The sequence below is a fragment of the Mustelus asterias genome, chromosome 20 (genome assembly GCF_964213995.1).
Source record: "Mustelus asterias chromosome 20, sMusAst1.hap1.1, whole genome shotgun sequence".
In the NCBI taxonomy this organism is placed as follows: domain Eukaryota; kingdom Metazoa; phylum Chordata; class Chondrichthyes; order Carcharhiniformes; family Triakidae; genus Mustelus; species Mustelus asterias.
The window spans coordinates 68047462-68065926 of record NC_135820.1 but is presented as its reverse complement, the minus strand read 5'-3'; the positions used below and the strand labels follow the sequence as shown (position 1 = coordinate 68065926).

Here is an 18465-nt window from a genome sequence, read left to right as displayed (position 1 = left end):
CAACTGGTTGCAGTCAGGGCAATGAATACTTCAGAGGATGATATAACTTTGGAGAAAATTGCAGAGACGGCGCAGGGTATTTAAAGTCAAGGATGAGAATTTAACGGCATAAAAACGGTGCTGAAAAAACTAAGCAGGTCTGGCAACATCTACGGAGGGAGTAACAGAGATAAAATTTGAGTCAAACATGACTCTTCCTTGGAACGGAGTCATATTGGACTATCTGGAACAAGACTGAATCCCCGAAACTCTGGTAAATTGGAGAAATTCAGAAAAAGCTACCAATGTTTCGTTTTAGCTCAAATATAAATAATAAACCACAGAAGAAAACAAGTAATATAGGACTAAATATTTCATCAAAGCTTACGATTGACAAAAAGAACTAGCATTAATAGAGTTTAAAATCTAAAAAAATTGAATATTTCCTCTGCAGGATGAACACATATGTTCCTCTTTTCTCCACCAATTTCATTCAAGTTGAATGACAGTAGTCCAAATTACAGCTCATCTAACTGGAACAGGATTTCAATGTCTTTGCTCTGGGACCGAACTGACAAATGACAAATTAAAATTAGGTAGTTACAATGCAATTCTTGAAAAGGTGCGGGGGGGGATCCACAATACTGAAGACATTATTAAAATTAGAAAGCTGCAAATGTAACACTTTTATTCAAGAAAGGAGGGTGACAGAAAGCAGAGAGACAATTGCCAGTTAGCCTAACATCTGTCATTGGGAAAATGTTAGAATCCATTCTTAACAAGGTAGTTTCAGGACATTTTAAAAAAATAATAAAATCTGGTAGTCAACATGGTTTTGTAAAAGAGAAATTGTATTTGACAAATTAGATTGTTGTTTGATAGTATAGAACTTGAGTAATGCTTAAAAGAGACAAGCTGTTAAAGCCTTTTGTCTTGCACTTGTCAGGACAGTCTGCAAGAATGCAAACAGTAAAGAGAACAACAATGTATACTACATGAGAAGAGGGTACTGACTGGTTGGCAAGTGGACTCTGATTGGTAGAGATTTTGCCATGACGAATGCACCAGGAAACAATTAACTGTCAAGCTCATTTTTTGCATTCACTCCCCATGACAATGCCTTGACTGGAGTCAACCTGCCTGGTTTGAATATGAACAAAAGCTTGGCAGGTAACTGGTATTCTTATGGACTGTCCTGATGAATGCGACACGAAAAGCTTCAACAGCATGTTTTTTTTAAAGCAATGCTCAAACTTACTGGAGTTCTTTGAGGATGTAACAAGCAGGGTGAATAATAACCAGTAGATGTAGTGTAGTTAGATTTCCAAAACACATTTGAAAAGGTGCAGTAGAGAGTTGCTTACTACACAAGATGAGAGCTTATGGTGCTGGGGGTTATATATTAGCATGGATAGAAGACTGGCTAACGAACAGGGTTTGAAATAAATGGGTTATTTTCAAGACAGCAACAGTAATTTGGGTAGTGCCACAGGGATCAGTGTTTGGACCTCAACTATTATGATCTATAATATGGATGAAGGGGCCAATTGTATTGTAGCCAAATTTGCTGATGATATGAAGATAGGTAGGAAAGCAAGCTGCAAGGAGGATACAAAGAGTGTAAAGGGTTCGAGATAGGATAAGTGAATGGGCAGAAGTTTGGCAGATGGCGTATAATGTGAGGTTGTATACTTTGGAAGGAAGATTAGAAAAGCAGATTTTTTAAAATAGAAACAGACTACATAATGCTGCAGTACATAGGGATCTTGGTGCCATGTAAATGAATCACAAAAAGTCAGCTTGTTGTTGAAGAATGTAATTAGGAAGAAAAACAGAATGTTGACCTTCATTGCAAAGGGGATAGAGTATAAAATGTAGGGAAGTCTTGCTGCAACTGTACTTGTGGGCGGCACGGTTGCACAGTGGTTAGCACTGCTGCTTCACAGCTCCAGGGTCCCGGGTTCGATTCCCGGCTCGGGTCACTGTCTGTGTGGAGTTTGCACATTCTCCTCGTGTCTGCGTGGGTTTCCTCCGGGTGCTCCGGTTTCCTCCCACAGTCCAAAGATGTGCGGGTTAGGTTGATTGGCCAGGTTAAAAATTGCCCCTTAGAGTCCTGGGATGTGTAGGTTAGAGGGATTAGCGGGTAAATATGTGGGGGTAGGGCCTGGGTGGGATTGTGGTCGGTGCAGACTCGATGGGCCGAATGGCCTCCTTCTGCACTGTAGGGTTTCTATGATTTCTATGATTACTGGGCACTGGTAACACCACACCTAGAGTAAGGTTCTCGTCACTTTATTTAAAGCGGGATATACTTACATTGGAACCCTTCACAGAAGGCTCACTAGGCTGATTGCTAGGATGAAGGGGTTGTCTCATGAGGAAAGGTTGAGCTCAGGTTGAATCTATACTCATTGGAGTTTAAAAGAATGTGAGGTGATCATTTGAAACACAAGATTCTGAGGCGGCGGGGAGGAGTTTGGTCTCTTGGTGGTTGTTAGTCTTTGGAATTCTCTACTCCAGAGTGCAGTGGTATCTGGAGCATTGAATATATTCAAGGCTGATACCGACAGATTATTGACTGACATGGGAGTCAAGGGTTACTGGAGTGGGAGTGCAGGCGGGAAGGAAAAGAGAGTTCAGGCCACATTCAGATCAGCCATCCGAATAGTCTAGAAGGCTCGAGGGGCCGGGTGGCCTACTCGTTTTTCTGTTTCTTAGGTTCTTAAATTTGCAAGTAAGTTTTATCTGTAGCTCAACATCTCAGAATGTAGTTAAACAGAGACCAAGCTCAGTTTATTTTTGTTCCAGCCATCAGACCAAATCAAAACCTTTTGCAGACCTGCCAATGATGGTTGAACAGGCAGGAATCTGATTTTGTACAGTTAGCTGCAATTGCAAACCCAACAGCGGTTTGCAGGACCCATCACTGTAGTAACTGAGGACCCATGTTTTTATAATGCTGATAGAAGTACAAATTGTTTCTTAATGATGGCACTCATTCAGTATTAAGGTGTCTATTACTGGGCATGAATTAACAATTTTGTTTCGAGAGAGAGAGAGAGAGAGACCATAAAGACTATCGCAGTGAGAAGAGATTTTCGGAGACTAATAAGAGAATATTTATGGGAATGGTACAGGAGTTGTCTGATATTTTAGTGTCAGAAAGCACCAATTATTCTTGTGGGCTTTACTATTAATTCCTAACTTTGAAGGCACTGTACTTCAAAGGTAATTCAAGGAAAGTTTATAACAACAGCTACTTGCATTTATATAGCATTGTAAATGTAGTAAAGCATCCTAAAGTGTTTCAGAGGAGCATTACCAAACAAAATTTGACAGTGACTCAGTTCATTGGATATTTCCCTCAGTAATACTTTGTAGAGGGCTATAATGTACCAGATTACCTTGCTCCTTTATCTGACGAATCTGCCTCACAGTTTCTTTCAAGATTGCACATTTATCAGGTTTGACATTGAAGTTATCAATGTCACTTAGGTTGGCAGAGATTAGTTCAGCCAGCTCCTCGATGTATTTGCTCTCTTGCTCACGACGGCGCTTTTCAATGCTACAATTCACACTGTCAAACACAAGTTATGCAGGATGGTGAATACTCTAATAAAGATTACCAACATATAATCTTATAACAGTCTATTTCCTGCCAGAATACAGGACCAATTTGCTTTTGCCGCAATCCATATATTCTGCTAATTTATTTTTGCTGTAAAATCAATGACTTCTTGATAGAATGTACATTAAGTTACTCTCAGTGCAAAATGTTGTAAGTACTGTACTCCATGTTAGCAATCAAGAACAGTCAATTTAGTATACCAAAATAATATTTTCTAGAATAGGACTTTTAAACAAAGTGCTCAATTGAGAGGGTCCGTTAGCATCAAATGCCATAGTATACCTGAGCAAACTTACGAGTACCACATTGTTCTGTTAGACCTTCAGGGTTAAAGAATTGGCACTAGAGTAAAGTAGGCTTATCACCAACACGAGCTTCTTTCAAACAGGGCTGAGAATGAAGAACTGACTTGATATTTCTTGGAGGAGGCAAATGTAGCACTGAAGTATCTTCAATGTATTAAGTAAACAGTAGTGCCTTATATTGTTGTGGTAATCACTTTGGCACTGTAGTTGGAACTTGTACTTATCTATTTATTATGGCATCAATAAATCAAACAGGCACACTCCAGTGGTGGACCATGTTGGCATACCATCATTCTGGATTGACATTGGTACAATAAGCCCAATTGTATGAAGTCCCAACTTTCAGATAAGTTGGAGGAGCTGGTGCCAATCAAAAAAAAATAAAGACAAGGCACACCAATATGTACCTCAAGACAGATGGCTCCTGTACTTCTCAACAGTTTACAACCAAATTAGCAATAGATTGCTGTAAGGTTATTCTCAATATCTCTGATTCAGGTTCCTGTAAAGTATGGCTGAGGATGCTTGTGAATCTGACAGCAAGGTCATACAAATGGCACAGGAAGAAGTGAATATGATTCATGAGAAACCAGAGAGATGAACTTCGAGTCAGTGCAGGGTGAAGTGACTGCTGCGCAGATTGAGGTTACTTGAGTTTCCGCACTGGAGAACCACTGACACGTCCCACGTTGGGTCAGGTATGGGACATGAAGGAAGAAACTGTGAGATGATTCAAGGGGTTGGGGAGGTAAGGGAGAGGAGTTTCAAGTTTAGGTCCTCAGGAGGAAAGTGTAAAGTGTGGCATAATGCTGGATCATGGGAGATGTGGTACCAGAGAGAAGGGAAATGAAAAGTGCCATGGCCAGGTGAAAACAAGAGAAGCAGAGTTAAAAAAATAACAGGATAAGTTGAAAGGATAGATCAGAATAACAGGCTTTGGAACGTTATCTAAGGTGCGCACAAGGATGAACACAGGGGAAATTAGAGTGATGTCAACAGAATGGAAATACAGGCGAGGCACGGAGGAGTCTTAGGAAGTGGCCAGAGAGGACAGGAGATAAATCTATTATCTCAGAGCCTGGAAACAGCAGGGGAGTATGGCCTGGATGTAGACTCTTCAACAATTACTGACCAGCTGAGGAGAAGCCCAGCTCTCAGCTGACAGAACAGGCAGCTACGGCAACAATCAGAGGCATAAAGTATTTGACCAATGTTCAACAAGGTTGGCAAAAGTCTAGAGAATTCAGAGAAGGAATTCAGAATTGATCATGTGCCAGCAAGATTGATTCAACATTCTAAAGAAGCGGTGACTGATTTAAATAACTCCATTGATCATCAAAAGCCCACTAAAACATTTCAGCACTGACACTTGGGTTTAAGTGCTAGACATGTTGTTGATACAAATGAGGGTTTGTTTAATCTGAGATGTCTCAAGTAGCTACGATTAAAGTCATCTTCTAAGTAACTCATCAAAAGAACCCCTCCAATTTACAATGATCTAGAAAATTGAAAATGGCAGTTAAATGTGTCCGCAATTCAAATAATCTTTTTGCAAGTGATCAAGTTTAGCACAGCAAAAGGATTTGAAATTCAGAATTTGGATCATGCCAATATTGATCTGTTTAATTAATTCACAGATGAAAATGGGCCGCTTCTGAGATTCTGGTCCCACGCTAAGCTCACGGTGGTGCATTCAAACGGCTTTTCCAGGAAATTTCAGCGTCAGTTCTCAATGGAAAGATTGGCATGTGAAGCGCCGTAATTTACAGCATGTGTCATCAACCAAGCCTTCCAAGAAATTCTGATTTTTTAAATTGAGATATATTGGGGGAAAAAAAACGATTTTGTAGTATTGCAGAATTTCCCACAGATGGCAGCACTTAATGGTTTCAATGGGATACGGACCTTTGAATTTAAGCAGATTCACAAGGGGAAGAATGAAAAAGACCTTTAAATTTAAAATTTATTCTGATTGTTGCCTGTGAGAGAGCGTTTTGCTAGATAGGAAACTGTGTTGCAAAGCAGAAAATCTCAGAAATGTTTGATGCAGCTGAAAACAACACATTGTTTGTACCAACACTTGGTACTGAACAGATTAGTCTGGGTTATGACAGGTTCCATTTATACTGCTGGTTATGTCCAAAATACACATATAAGACAGTTGTTTTTCTTTATGCAGTACTTGTCTGAAAATTCACATGGCAACTGAGTCAATCAATAGTTTGGACAGTGGAGAAAATCAGATCAAGACTTCACAGCCATTTTTCCCAACACTGCCATGAGACAACGCCTGCCAAGATATCAGCTGCAATTCTCCAATGTTGTACGCCCCCGCCACCGCCACCAGCGAGAACGAAGAATTTGGCGCTGAGCCAAATCTCCATTCACAGCAGCAGGACAGGAGAATCCCAGCCGCGGACGAAGTTGGAGAATCCAGGCCACCGTTTACACCAGTGATGATTCCCAAGAAATCATCTGCCAATTGATTACACCAAAACAAAATACATTCTTAAATTGTTCCAGCATACGCACCAAGAATCTGAAGCAAAAACTGCCTATTGTGCACCAGTGTAACTGGCAGGTTATTCTGTATGGGTTTTTTTTTTAAAAAGGTAATTTTCTGTTATCTAAAATCAGCTTGAAAGGTGGTGACATTCTGGACTCTGATTAAAAATGTTTATGTTTTGGGATAAGCCTGGGTAACCCAAGAGCGAATTTCCCACAGAGGAAAATATATAAAAAGGAGGCGACGGTCAAATTTCTTCTCCAAACTGACCCATTCACAAACAGTTGCAAGCGATCCCCAAACAGAAGCCCTGGTGCTTATGCCACCTATCTTCCAAGACTCATTTCAGATGGGCACAAATAGGGAGGAAGGAAAATTGACAATTATATTTAGGATTGCCAACAGTGATTAAATGTTTTCCTAGAGGTTTCATCACATGAGTTGACCCCACGCTCCAGCAATTATTCAGACAAAATATCCATTCTTGGTATGCACTGCTTTCCTACGCCAATTGGAAAGCAAGATGGCTCATTACCCAACGGAATGATGCTTGATTGTCAGCCAAACAGCCTTTCCTCCCATTTTTATATCTGGTAAAGAGAATTGTTCAAAGAAATTGATTAAAATAAAAATCGTTTTTTAATGCCCCCATTTTCCCCCAGGATTACACACAGCAGTGTCCTGAAGATTGATCTTCAATTCCTGGAAACTCCAGAGCAATCCTTGAAGGTTGGCAACCCTAATTATGATACTGTCACTGTCAGTTAGGTCAGACTCACAAGATATATTAATTACAGCTCTTTATATACCTTGATCCCTGAGCATCGAAGGATGAAAGTTTTCGTTTCCTTGATTCAGAATTCACCGGATCCAGTGCGTTTTCTCCGGGTCCGCTCATCTTAAACACATATCAGCGACTGTGAGACAGAAGTGAAGAGGTAAGGGCTCAACTCAGATACGGTCTTTCTTTAGAAGTGGCCACTGATTAGATGAATCTTTCTTATTCTTTTAAAATTGCTGATTTGCTGTCGAATTCGAAAAACACACGTCAAGTAGCTTTATGTCAGGTCCTGCAAGTACCAGAAGAGCAGATATCCAATGCACCAATATGATTAACTTTAATCAAGAACTAAGACTGCCAAGCTTAATCCTGGCCACAAAATGACTAGGGCCTATGCTTCACTTTTGTGCCACCTCTGCAGCAATCTTTAAGTGCGTCATTTTCCATTTGTCCTGCACGTGACCCTTATTTCCTTTCAATTTTGAAAGAAATAGTTGGTTGACATTAAAGATGACACAGTTACTTCGTTCCAGTTCTTACCCAATTTGCATAAACAACTCTGACAGGTGATATATGAGATGTGCATTGCAGGCTATCTGATTTAATGCTGGAAATAATCAAACTTCTCTGTGCAAATACATATGTACAAAAAACATGCATAGAGATTTCAGTCTGAACTGCTGCAACAAGATTCCAGCAATTTAAATATGGCCTGAATTCATGGTCGAAGTCTAACCTGACACCAAGGGAAACAGTGAGATTCTCCAGGGATTAGGGAAAGATTTCATTGTGCTCCTTTGGGAGTCATTTCTGACCGTAACAGCCAATTTGAACTATATTCAAATCTGGCATTGGTGTGATGTTAAAATCACTTCAAACTGACACTAAACTTACAATGCTGATGCACCCTTAGAAAATACTCTGAGAAACTACCAAAGATAACCAATTCAAAACAAAGTGTTAAAGTCAAAATAATTTTCATTGTTCCAAGGTTGCCAACAGTCACAATTCACAGAACGCGTTTAACATTTAGAATTCATGTGGGAAAGTTGAACATGGGGGGGGCGATTCTCCCATTTATGGGCAATGGGCCGGGAGAATCGCACGGGGGGGTGGGGCTTTCGCGCCCCGCTAGTGTCCCCCAGCACTGGATTGCTGATGCAGTCTGCTCCACGTCGGGGCGGTTAGCATTTAAATGATATATAAGAACATAAGAACATAAGAAATAGGAGCAGGAGTAGGCCATCTAGCCCCTCGAGCCTGCCCCGCCATTCAATAAGATCATGGCTGATCTGACGTGGATCAGTACCACTTACCCGCCTGATCCCCATAACCCTTAATTCCCTTACCGATCAGGAATCCGTCCATCCGCGCTTTAAACATATTCAGCGAGGTAGCCTCCACCACCTCAGTGGGCAGAGAATTCCAGAGATTCACCACCCTCTGGGAGAAGAAGTTCCTCCTCAACTCTGTCTTAAACCGACCCCCCTTTATTTTGAGGCTGTGTCCTCTAGTTTTAACTTCCTTACTAAGTGGAAAGAATCTCTCCGCCTCCACCCTATCCAGCCCCCGCATTATCTTATAAGTCTCCATAAGATCCCCCCTCATCCTTCTAAACTCCAACGAGTACAAACCCAATCTCCTCAGCCTCTCCTCATAATCCAAACCCCTCATCTCCGGTATCAACCTGGTGAACCTTCTCTGCACTCCCTCCAATGCCAATATGTCCTTCCTCATATAAGGGGACCAATACTGCACACAGTATTCCAGCTGCGGCCTCACCAATGCCCTGTACAGGTGCATCAAGACATCCCTGCTTTTATATTCTATCCCCCTCGCAATATAGGCCAACATCCCATTTGCCTTCTTGATCACCTGTTGTACCTGCAGACTGGGCTTTTGCGTCTCATGCACAAGGACCCCCAGGTCCCTTTGCACGGTAGCATGTTTTAATTTGTTTCCATTGAGATAGTAATCCCATTTGTTATTATTTCCTCCAAAGTGTATAACCTCGCATTTATCAACGTTATACTCCATTTGCCATATCCTCGCCCACTCACTCAGCCTGTCCAAATCTCTCTGCAGATCTTCTCCGTCCTCCACACGATTCACTTTTCCACTTATCTTTGTGTCGTCTGCAAACTTCGTTACCCTACACTCCGTCCCCTCCTCCAGATCATCTATATAAATGGTAAACAGTTGCGGCCCGAGTACCGATCCCTGCGGCACGCCACTAGTTACCTTCCTCCAACCGGAAAAACACCCATTTATTCCGACTCTTTGCTTCCTGTCGGATAGCCAGTCCCCAATCCACTTTAACACACTACCCCCAACTCCGTGTGCCCTAATCTTCTTCAGCAGCCTTTTATGGGGCACCTTATCAAACGCCTTTTGGAAATCCAAAAACACCGCATCCACCGGTTCTCCTCCATCAACCGCCCTCGTCACATCTTCATAAAAATCCAACATGTTCGTCAAGCACGACTTTCCCCTCATGAATCCATGCTGCGTCTGATTGATCGAACCATTTCTATCCAGATGCCCTGCTATCTCCTCTTTAATAATGGATTCCAGCATTTTCCCTACTACAGACGTTAAGCTGACCGGCCTATAGTTACCCGCCTTTTGTCTCCTTCCTTTTTTAAACAGCGGCGTAACATTAGCCGTTTTCCAATCAACCGGCACTACCCCAGAATGCAACGAGTTTTGATAAATAATCACTAACGCATCCACTATTACCTCTGACATTTCTTTCAATACCCTGGGATGCATTCCATCCGGACCCGGGGACTTGTCCACCTTCAGTCCCATTAGTCTACCCAGCACTGCCTCTCTGGTAACATTAATCGTATTAAGTATTTCTCCTGCTGCCAACCCTCTATCGTTAATATTTGGCAAACTATTTGTGTCCTCCACCGTGAAGACCGACACAAAAAACGTATTTAAAGACTCAGCCATATCCTCATTTCCCACTATTAACTCCCCCCTCTCGTCCTCCAAGGGTCCAACATTCACTCTAGCCACTCTATTCCTTTTTATATATTTATAAAAACTTTTACTATCATTTTTTATATTAATTGCTAGCCTAGCTTCATAGTCTATCCTTCCTTTCTTTATCGCTTTCTTAGTCTCTCTTTGTTGTTTCTTAAATTTTTCCCAATCACTTGTTTCTCCACTATTTTTGGCCACTCTGTACGCAGCTGTTTTTATTTTAATACTCTCCTTTATTTCCTTCGTTATCCACGGCTGGTTCTCCCTTTTCTTACAATCCTTGTTTTTTGCTGGAATATATTTTTGCTGAGAACTGAAAAGGATCTCCTTAAAAATCCTCCACTGTTCCTCAGCTATCCTACCTGCCAGCCTGCTCTCCCAGTCTACCTTAGCCAATTCATCCCTCATCCTATCATATTTCCCTCTGTTCAAACAGAGGACACTGGTTTGAGACCAAACTTTCTCCTCTTCCATCTGAATCAGAAATTCGACCATATTGTGGTCACTAGACCCAAGAGGGTCCTTCACAATAAGATCCTTAATTCTACCTACCTCGTTACACAATACCAGATCCAAAATAGCTCGTTCCCTCGTCGGTTCCGTAACATGCTGTTCAAGGAAACTATCCCGACAGCATTCTAAGAACTCTTCCTCCATTCCACCCTTACCGACTTGAGTCTGCCAGTCAATGTGCATGTTGAAGTCCCCCATGATTATTGCCGTTCCGTTTTTACACGCATCCCTTATCTGCTTGTTTACAGCCCTCCCTACCTCAACATTATTATTTGGGGGCCTATATACCACACCTACTAGTGTCTTTCTCCCTCTACTATTCCTCATCTCTACCCATAATGATTCCACGTTTTGTTCCTCAGAGCCTATGTCATCCCTCAGTACTACCCTGATATTATCTCTTATTAATAGCGCGACCCCACCACCTTTTCCTTCCTGTCTATTCTTCCTAAATGCCTGATACCCCTGGATATTCATCTCCCAGTCCTGGTCACCTTTCAGCCATGTTTCTGTAATGGCCACCAGATCGTACCCACTTGTGCTGATTTGCACCATCAACTCATTCACCTTGTTCAAAGCGTGCAGGAAGGTTTTTTGACTCAGTATGTAGACAGGCCAACTAGAGGTGAGGCTATATTGGATCTGGTGCTGGGAAATGAGCCAGACCAGGTGCTAGACTTGGAAGTTGGTGTGCATTTTGGTGATAGTGACCACAATTCGGTTACGTTCACCTTAGTGATGGAAAGGGATAGGCATGAACCTCGGGCCAGTGGTTTTAGCTGGGGGAAGGGTAATTATGAGGCTATTAGGAGAGAATTAGGAAACATAGGTTGGACTAGGAGATTACAGGGACTGGGAACGTCCGACATGTGGAGTTTTTTCAAGGAGCAGCTACTGCGAGTCTGTGATAGGTATGTCCCTGTCAGGCAAGGAGGAATTGGTAGGGCTAGGGAACCGTGGTGCACCAAAAAAGTTTCTTTGTTGGTTAAAAAGAAAAAGGAGGCTTATGTTCGGATGAGACGTGAGCACTCGGGTAGTGCACTAGAAAGCTTTAGATTGGCTAAGAGGGAGTTGAAGAGCGAGCTTAGAAGGGCTAAAAGGGGACATGAGAAGACTTTGGCGGATAGGGTTAAAGAGAATCCTAAGGCGTTCTATAGGTATGTCAAGAACAGAAGGTTGGTTAGGGCAAGTTTAGGGCCAGTTATAGATGGCAGAGGGAAGTTATGTGTGGAACCGGAGGAGATTGGTGAAGCATTGAACCAATATTTCTCTTCGGTGTTCACGCAAGGGGACATGAATATAGCTGAGGAGGACACTGGGTTGCAAGGGAGTAGAATAGACAGTATTACAGTTGATAAGGAGGATGTGCAGGATATTCTGGAGGGTCTGAAAATAGATAAATCCCCTGGTCCGGATGGGATTTATCCAAGGATTCTCTGGGAGGCAAGAGAAGTGATTGCAGAGCCTCTGGCTCTGATCTTCAGGTCGTCGTTGGCCTCTGGTATAGTACCAGAAGATTGGAGGTTAGCGAATGTTGTCCCATTGTTTAAGAAGGGGAACAGAGACTTCCCCGGGAATTATAGACCGGTGAGTCTCACTTCTGTTGTCGGCAAGATGTTGGAAAAAATTATAAGGGATAGGATTTATAGTTATTTGGAGAGTAATTAATTGATAGGTGATAGTCAGCATGGTTTTGTGGCAGGTAGGTCGTGCCTTACTAACCTTATTGAGTTTTTTGAGAAAGTGACCAAGGAGGTGGATGGGGGCAGGGCAGTGGACGTGGTATATATGGATTTTAGTAAGGCGTTTGATAAGGTTCACCATGGTAGGCTTCTGCAGAAAATGCAGATGTATGGGATTGGGGGTGATCTAGGAAATTGGATCAGGAATTGGCTAGCGGATAGGAAACAGAGGGTGGTGGTTGATAGTAAATATTCATCATGGAGTGCGGTTACAAGTGGTGTACCTCAGGGATCTGTTTTGGGGCCACTGCTGTTTGTAATATTTATTAATGATCTGGATGAGGGTATAGTTGGGTGGATTAGCAAATTTGCTGATGACACCAAAGTCGGTGGTGTGGTAGACAGTGAGGAAGGGTGTCGTAGTTTGCAGGAAGACTTAGACAGGTTGCAAAGTTGGGCCGAGAGGTGGCGGATGGAGTTTAATGCGGAGAAGTGTGAGGTAATTCACTTTGGTAGGAATAACAGATGTGTTGAGTATAGGGCTAACGGGAGGACTTTGAATAGTGTGGAGGAGCAGAGGGATCTAGGTGTATGTGTGCATAGATCCCTGAAAGTTGGGAATCAAGTAGATAAGGTTGTTAAGAAGGCATATGGTGTCTTGGCGTTTATTGGTAGGGGGATTGAATTTAGGAGTCGTAGCGTTATGTTGCAACTGTACACAACTCTGGTGCGGCCGCACTTGGAGTACTGTGTGCAGTTCTGGTCCCCACATTACAGGAAGGATGTGGAGGCTTTGGAGAGGGTGCAGAGGAGGTTTACCAGGATGTTGCCTGGTATGGAGGGGAGATCCTATGAGGAGAGGCTGAGGGATTTGGGATTGTTTTCGCTGGAAAGGCGGCGGCTAAGAGGGGATCTTATTGAAACATATAAGATGATTAGAGGTTTAGATAGGGTGGATAGTGATAGCCTTTTTCCTCTGATGGAGAAATCCAGCACGAGGGGGCATGGCTTTAAATTGAGGGGGGGTAGTTATAGAACCGATGTCAGGGGTAGGTTCTTTACCCAGAGGGTGGTGAGGGATTGGAATGCCCTGCCAGCATCAGTAGTAAATGCGCCTAGTTTGGGGGCGTTTAAGAGATCCGTAGATAGGTTCATGGACGAAAAGAAATTGGTTTAGGTTGGAGGGTCACAGTTTTTTTTTTAACTGGTCGGTGCAACATCGTGGGCCGAAGGGCCTGTTCTGCGCTGTAATGTTCTATGTTCTATGTTCTATGAATGCTTCGTGCATTCAGGCAAAGTGTCCTTATTCCAGCTTTTATCTGAACCCGCTTTGATGAGTCGCGAACACAGTCTCCCTCTACTCCCTTATCTAAATTACCGCCTTCATTCACTTGCACCCTCTCCTCTACCATTAATTTTGTAATTCCCCTTACCCCTGCATCCTCCCCCCCATCAATTAGTTCCTTGATCCTAGTCAACTCTTCTAGCTCCCCTCCCCCCAACCTATCTAGTTTAAATTCTCCCCAGTAGCCTTAGCCAACCTACCGGCCAGGATATTGGTCCCCGTGTGATTCAAGTTCCACCTGTTTCTTGTATACAGATCACCCCTGCCCCTAAAGAGGTCCCAATGGTCCAGGAACCTGAATCCCTGCCCCCTGCACCAGTCCCTCAGCCACACATTCATCCTCCACCTCACTCCATTCCTGCCCTCACCTTCCTGTGGCACAGGCAGTAATCCTGAGATTACTACCTTTGCTTTCCTCTTTCTCAGCTGTCTCCCTAATTCCCTGTACTCCCTTTTCATGACCCCTTCTCCCTTCCTACCCACATCAGCGGTACCAATATGTACCGCTACCTCAGGCTCCTCTCCCTCCCACCTCAGGATTTCCGGGACGTGACTAGCGACATCCTGGATCCCGGCCCCAGGGAGGCAGACCACCATGCGAGAATCCCGCCTACCTCCGCAGAAACGCCTGTCTGTCCCCTTCACCATCGAGTCCCCGATTAATACCGCCTTCCTCCTCTTTTCCTTAGCCGTCTGAGTTACAGGGCTGGACTCCACTGCGGAGACACGGCCTCTGCTGCTTCCCCCAGGCGGGCTGTCCCCCCCAGCAGTATTAAAAGAATTTCCCAGGCCCGCTTGCCTGTCCCACCCCGCCAGAGTGTTTCACTCTAGCGGGGATTACACTAGCTCCCCACTTTTGGGGAATCATCGGCCCGATGTGCTGGAGGGAAGGGGGCAATCAGGGCCTGGGCGCTGCCCAAGGAGCAAAGTGCCCATGCCCAGGGGTACCTTAGCACTGCCCATCAGGCATGGGACAATGCCAAGGGGCAGGGCTTAGGGGGTCCCGCTGCTACTTTGCCTAGGGACCGGTGGGGCACTGGAGATCAGGGCACGGGGGGGGGGGGGGGGGGACACCGGACACACAGTATGGGTGGCCACGATTGGGCCAAGAGGGTGGGGCAGCATTGCGAGTGTCCCGGGCTGGCCATTGATTGAGCTGACAATTCAGGCCACTGCGCATGCGCAGAGGCCCACTGGTTTCAGCCTCCCATGCGGGAATAGGCCCCGCTCCTGAAATTTAATGATACTCGCACTGGTGGCCTCTGCATTGCACAGAGCGTGGGAGATTCTAGTCTGAACTCACACTGAAAAAAACAGCATGAATTACTCCAGTTTTCCTCCAAATTCAACACTCAGAATTTTTTTAATTGAATTTCATCCATAGTTTTCCATGTTTAAATTGCCTGCATAAAGTCATGAATTTAAGAGTCATGAAATTTGAGAATTGCACGATTACCTTAAGATAAAAAATGCAGGGTGTTGGGAAATGACAGGAATGCGCGACTCGGTAAGTTATTCTTACAGAGATGTGGAGATGCTGGCATTGGACTGGGGTAAACACAGTAAGTCTAACAACACCAGATTAAAATCAAACCTGTTGGACTTTAACCTGGTGTTGTTAGACTTCTTACTATTCTGACAGAGAGCCAGCATGGACACGAGGAGGCAAATGGCCTCCTTCAGTGCTGCAACCACTGTATGATTCTATGAAAACAAATTTCATCACACAGATGATTAGGGGAGGAATCACAGGGGTGGACATAGCCATACTCACCCATGAATAGGATGAAGATGAATGCCACTATATCAAGGTATACACTCCCCACAATGAATAGATATCTTGCCAGGCCTTCTACAAGACTATGGCTGTGATAGCACCAAAAAGCTAGAGACTGATCTCTGGTCTTGCATAAACACAAGAGCTTCTGCAGTTCTACCCAAATATTTTACATCATACCAAGAAGTCCACAAAGCTTGAGGAATACTTCTCCTTCTGAAACTATATTCCTGTCAGTGCCATCATCTTGATACTTTTCTCTTGTACACCGAAGTTCATGGGCTAAGTATCCATCTGGTGCTGCTGAAACAGGATTAGTAACGTAGCATTTGGCTTTAAAAAACCCATGCCTGGACAGTCAATCTTTATTTCCAGAAACCCCCAAGGTCAGTAATGAGTCAGCATCAGCTCTCTTGATGAAGTCGCCAGCAGAGCCACATTACACAAAATCTATTTACAAAATTAAAAAAATAAAATCTATGTCTATAAAAATATATATCAAAAAGGGTAAAATGTCCCTGCACAATCACTCATTATTCTTTCAACAAGCAACAAATACAGCATTAATCACATATTCATAAAATCTGAACGATTGTTGGCTCGTTAACAGTAATTTTTCCGATTTGCTGGAAAGAATTGCTCCCCCCCCCTCCATTTTGCTGCTTGGTAACTTAGAAGGCTTGCTGTGATAGTTAAGCAGTACTTCCTGTTAACAAGGGGCGGAAGTTGAACTTTTATTTTCCTACAGCACTGGTAGATTTTCATTGACTAAAACAACTAAAACAAAAGCAAAATAACATTCAAATCTCACATTTAATCAGTTTAAAATAATTTGTTCACTTAGTTTAGCCATTCTTGAATTTTACTTTCTGGTTTAAAATTATGAACACACAGACCTTAACTTGAAAAATTTTTTTTTGTTACAAAGGAAAATGTTCAGTGCAGTAATTAGATACAAACTGAGTTAATCCTATGCAAGTGTGGCAATTGGTTATTCAATAATTTGACAGTTTCAATATAGATCCACTAAATTTTACATAAGAAGCGGGTAAAATAATGGAAACTATACAATGCTGTAGATTGGAGACATATCTATGAAACAATAGCTTAATAAGTAACTAGGGTTCTTGTATAATAATAGCTTAATAAGTAACAGCATGAAGTTAAGAAGAAAAGTTCTTGTAGCATTTTCAGAAAAACGAGGTCAATCAAACAAGCAACAAGATATTGGAAGGGGCTATGATGTAGTTTATTAAAAGTTTCCCAGAAACTAAAATAAGGGCCTAAATCAAAGACTACATGATAATTCAAAGTAGAATTGCATGACTGGATAAGAATTTTGATCAAATAGGCAAACATACACAAAGAGGTATACAGTCGGGCCAGAAGAGGCGTGATAATGTCAAGTATTACAGAGGTCAGTGTTTGGACCTTTGATATATGTCTTATTGACATACATTTCCTGGATGAAGCAACCGATCTCAAGTGTGTTACTTTTGCAAACATTACTAAAACAGGGAGTGCAACAAGAACAGTGAATGCAGTTATCATCTTGTAGAAGAATTTAGCTCTGCTTTACATCTGTACCAGTAAAGAGTAAATCAGACTTTGACAAATGCAAAGCATTACATTTTAGGAAAAAGAGTTACAGCAATATACAACGAAGAGAGATTCTGAAAAAGTCCCGAGGGTGATAACAGATTTCTCACTTACAGTGTAAAGGCAATAGAGTCTGCCTTCAGGGTCCATAAAAATCAAGGAGGTGATGCTGCCCCCCCCTCCCCCACACAATTTCTCTGCACCCTCGCCCCTCTAACCCCCTACTATTTGAAGCAAGCAGCTTGCTTGTAGGCCTCAAATGGCTTAGGCACCCCATCCGAAAGTTAAATCGGGTGTGGAGAAGTAATTAAAAAAGGAAGCAGAATGTTTTGAATACACAACCAGATCAATGCAGCAGAGAATACAGAAGTTCTGCTGAAACTTTATACTGCATCTTAATTCAACCGCTCTTTGCCTACTGCATGCTATTCCAGTTGCCACACTTCAATGGGGGAATAAATGCATTTGAAAGAGTGAAAAGAGCAGGAACAATGATCATGAGGATAGAAAGAATGGGATGGATTAGAAAATCTTACAACATCATCCAGAAAGGATCAAGCGTTGCATGTACTGTTATGATAATGTGAACCAGAATACTGTTCTGTCAATGTCAGTAAAATGAGAACAAAAGTTTAACTTATTTAAAATAATTTAAAAATAAATCTTCACTCGAAGGGGTAATAAATATTTGGCATAATCTGTCGGCTACATAGGGGAAATCACCAAAACTGGAGAAGAGGCAGTTGGATGCAAGTTTGGATAAAATAAAATAGGAGATGGAGAAGTTAACCTTTTCACATCCTTGACTTTTTATTTGTGTTCTTAAAACATTTCAAGTTTCAAAATCATACCGATCAGTTACGACTTTAGCCAATATGTGGACTGTTGGGTAATGTCTGGTTAAATTGACTTTCAAACCAACCGATCCCAGAATAAAAATCTGCCTCGCCACTCCATTTTCAGATTCATTGGCAAGTAATTATGCTTTGCCCTTCCATATTGAGTCTTGATAGAGATGGTTGGCTCCTAATGGCACATCCAATAGAACAACTGACAAGTAGCTAAAACATTTCCAGTCGCAAACATTGGATAACAGAAACATGCGATCTGGTAGCTTGCACACTGAAGCATATAATAGCCAGCTCTACCTTTTGACTACTGTCACACTGTTACTGCTTGCCCAACAGCAAGTGCTGAGTGAGTCATAACTTCCTTCAGTCCTCAAGGTAAGTTTTGCTTCCTGGTCATTGAATCCCAGTAAGAAGTCTCACAACACCAGGTTAAAGTCCAACAGGTTTATTTGGTAGCAAAAGCCACACAAGCTTTCGGAGCTCCAAGCCCCTTCTTCAGGTGAGTGGG

At 42.7% G+C, this 18465-nt stretch overlaps 1 protein-coding gene across 8 annotated transcripts in view; it reads right to left on the bottom strand.

Moving 5' to 3' along the window:
- The window catches only part of LOC144508603 (nuclear receptor coactivator 3-like), a 210978-nt gene that overhangs the window by 48518 nt on the left and 143995 nt on the right, over window positions 1-18465 (bottom strand). For all 8 annotated transcript variants that reach the window (XM_078236776.1, XM_078236774.1, XM_078236780.1 and 5 more), the window contains 2 exons: window positions 7228-7335; window positions 3384-3556 (listed from right to left, as the gene is read on the bottom strand). In XM_078236776.1, the coding sequence (XP_078092902.1) occupies window positions 3384-3556; window positions 7228-7316 (262 nt within the window). In that variant the 5' untranslated portion in view covers window positions 7317-7335. The remainder of the gene's footprint in view (window positions 1-3383; window positions 3557-7227; window positions 7336-18465) is intronic.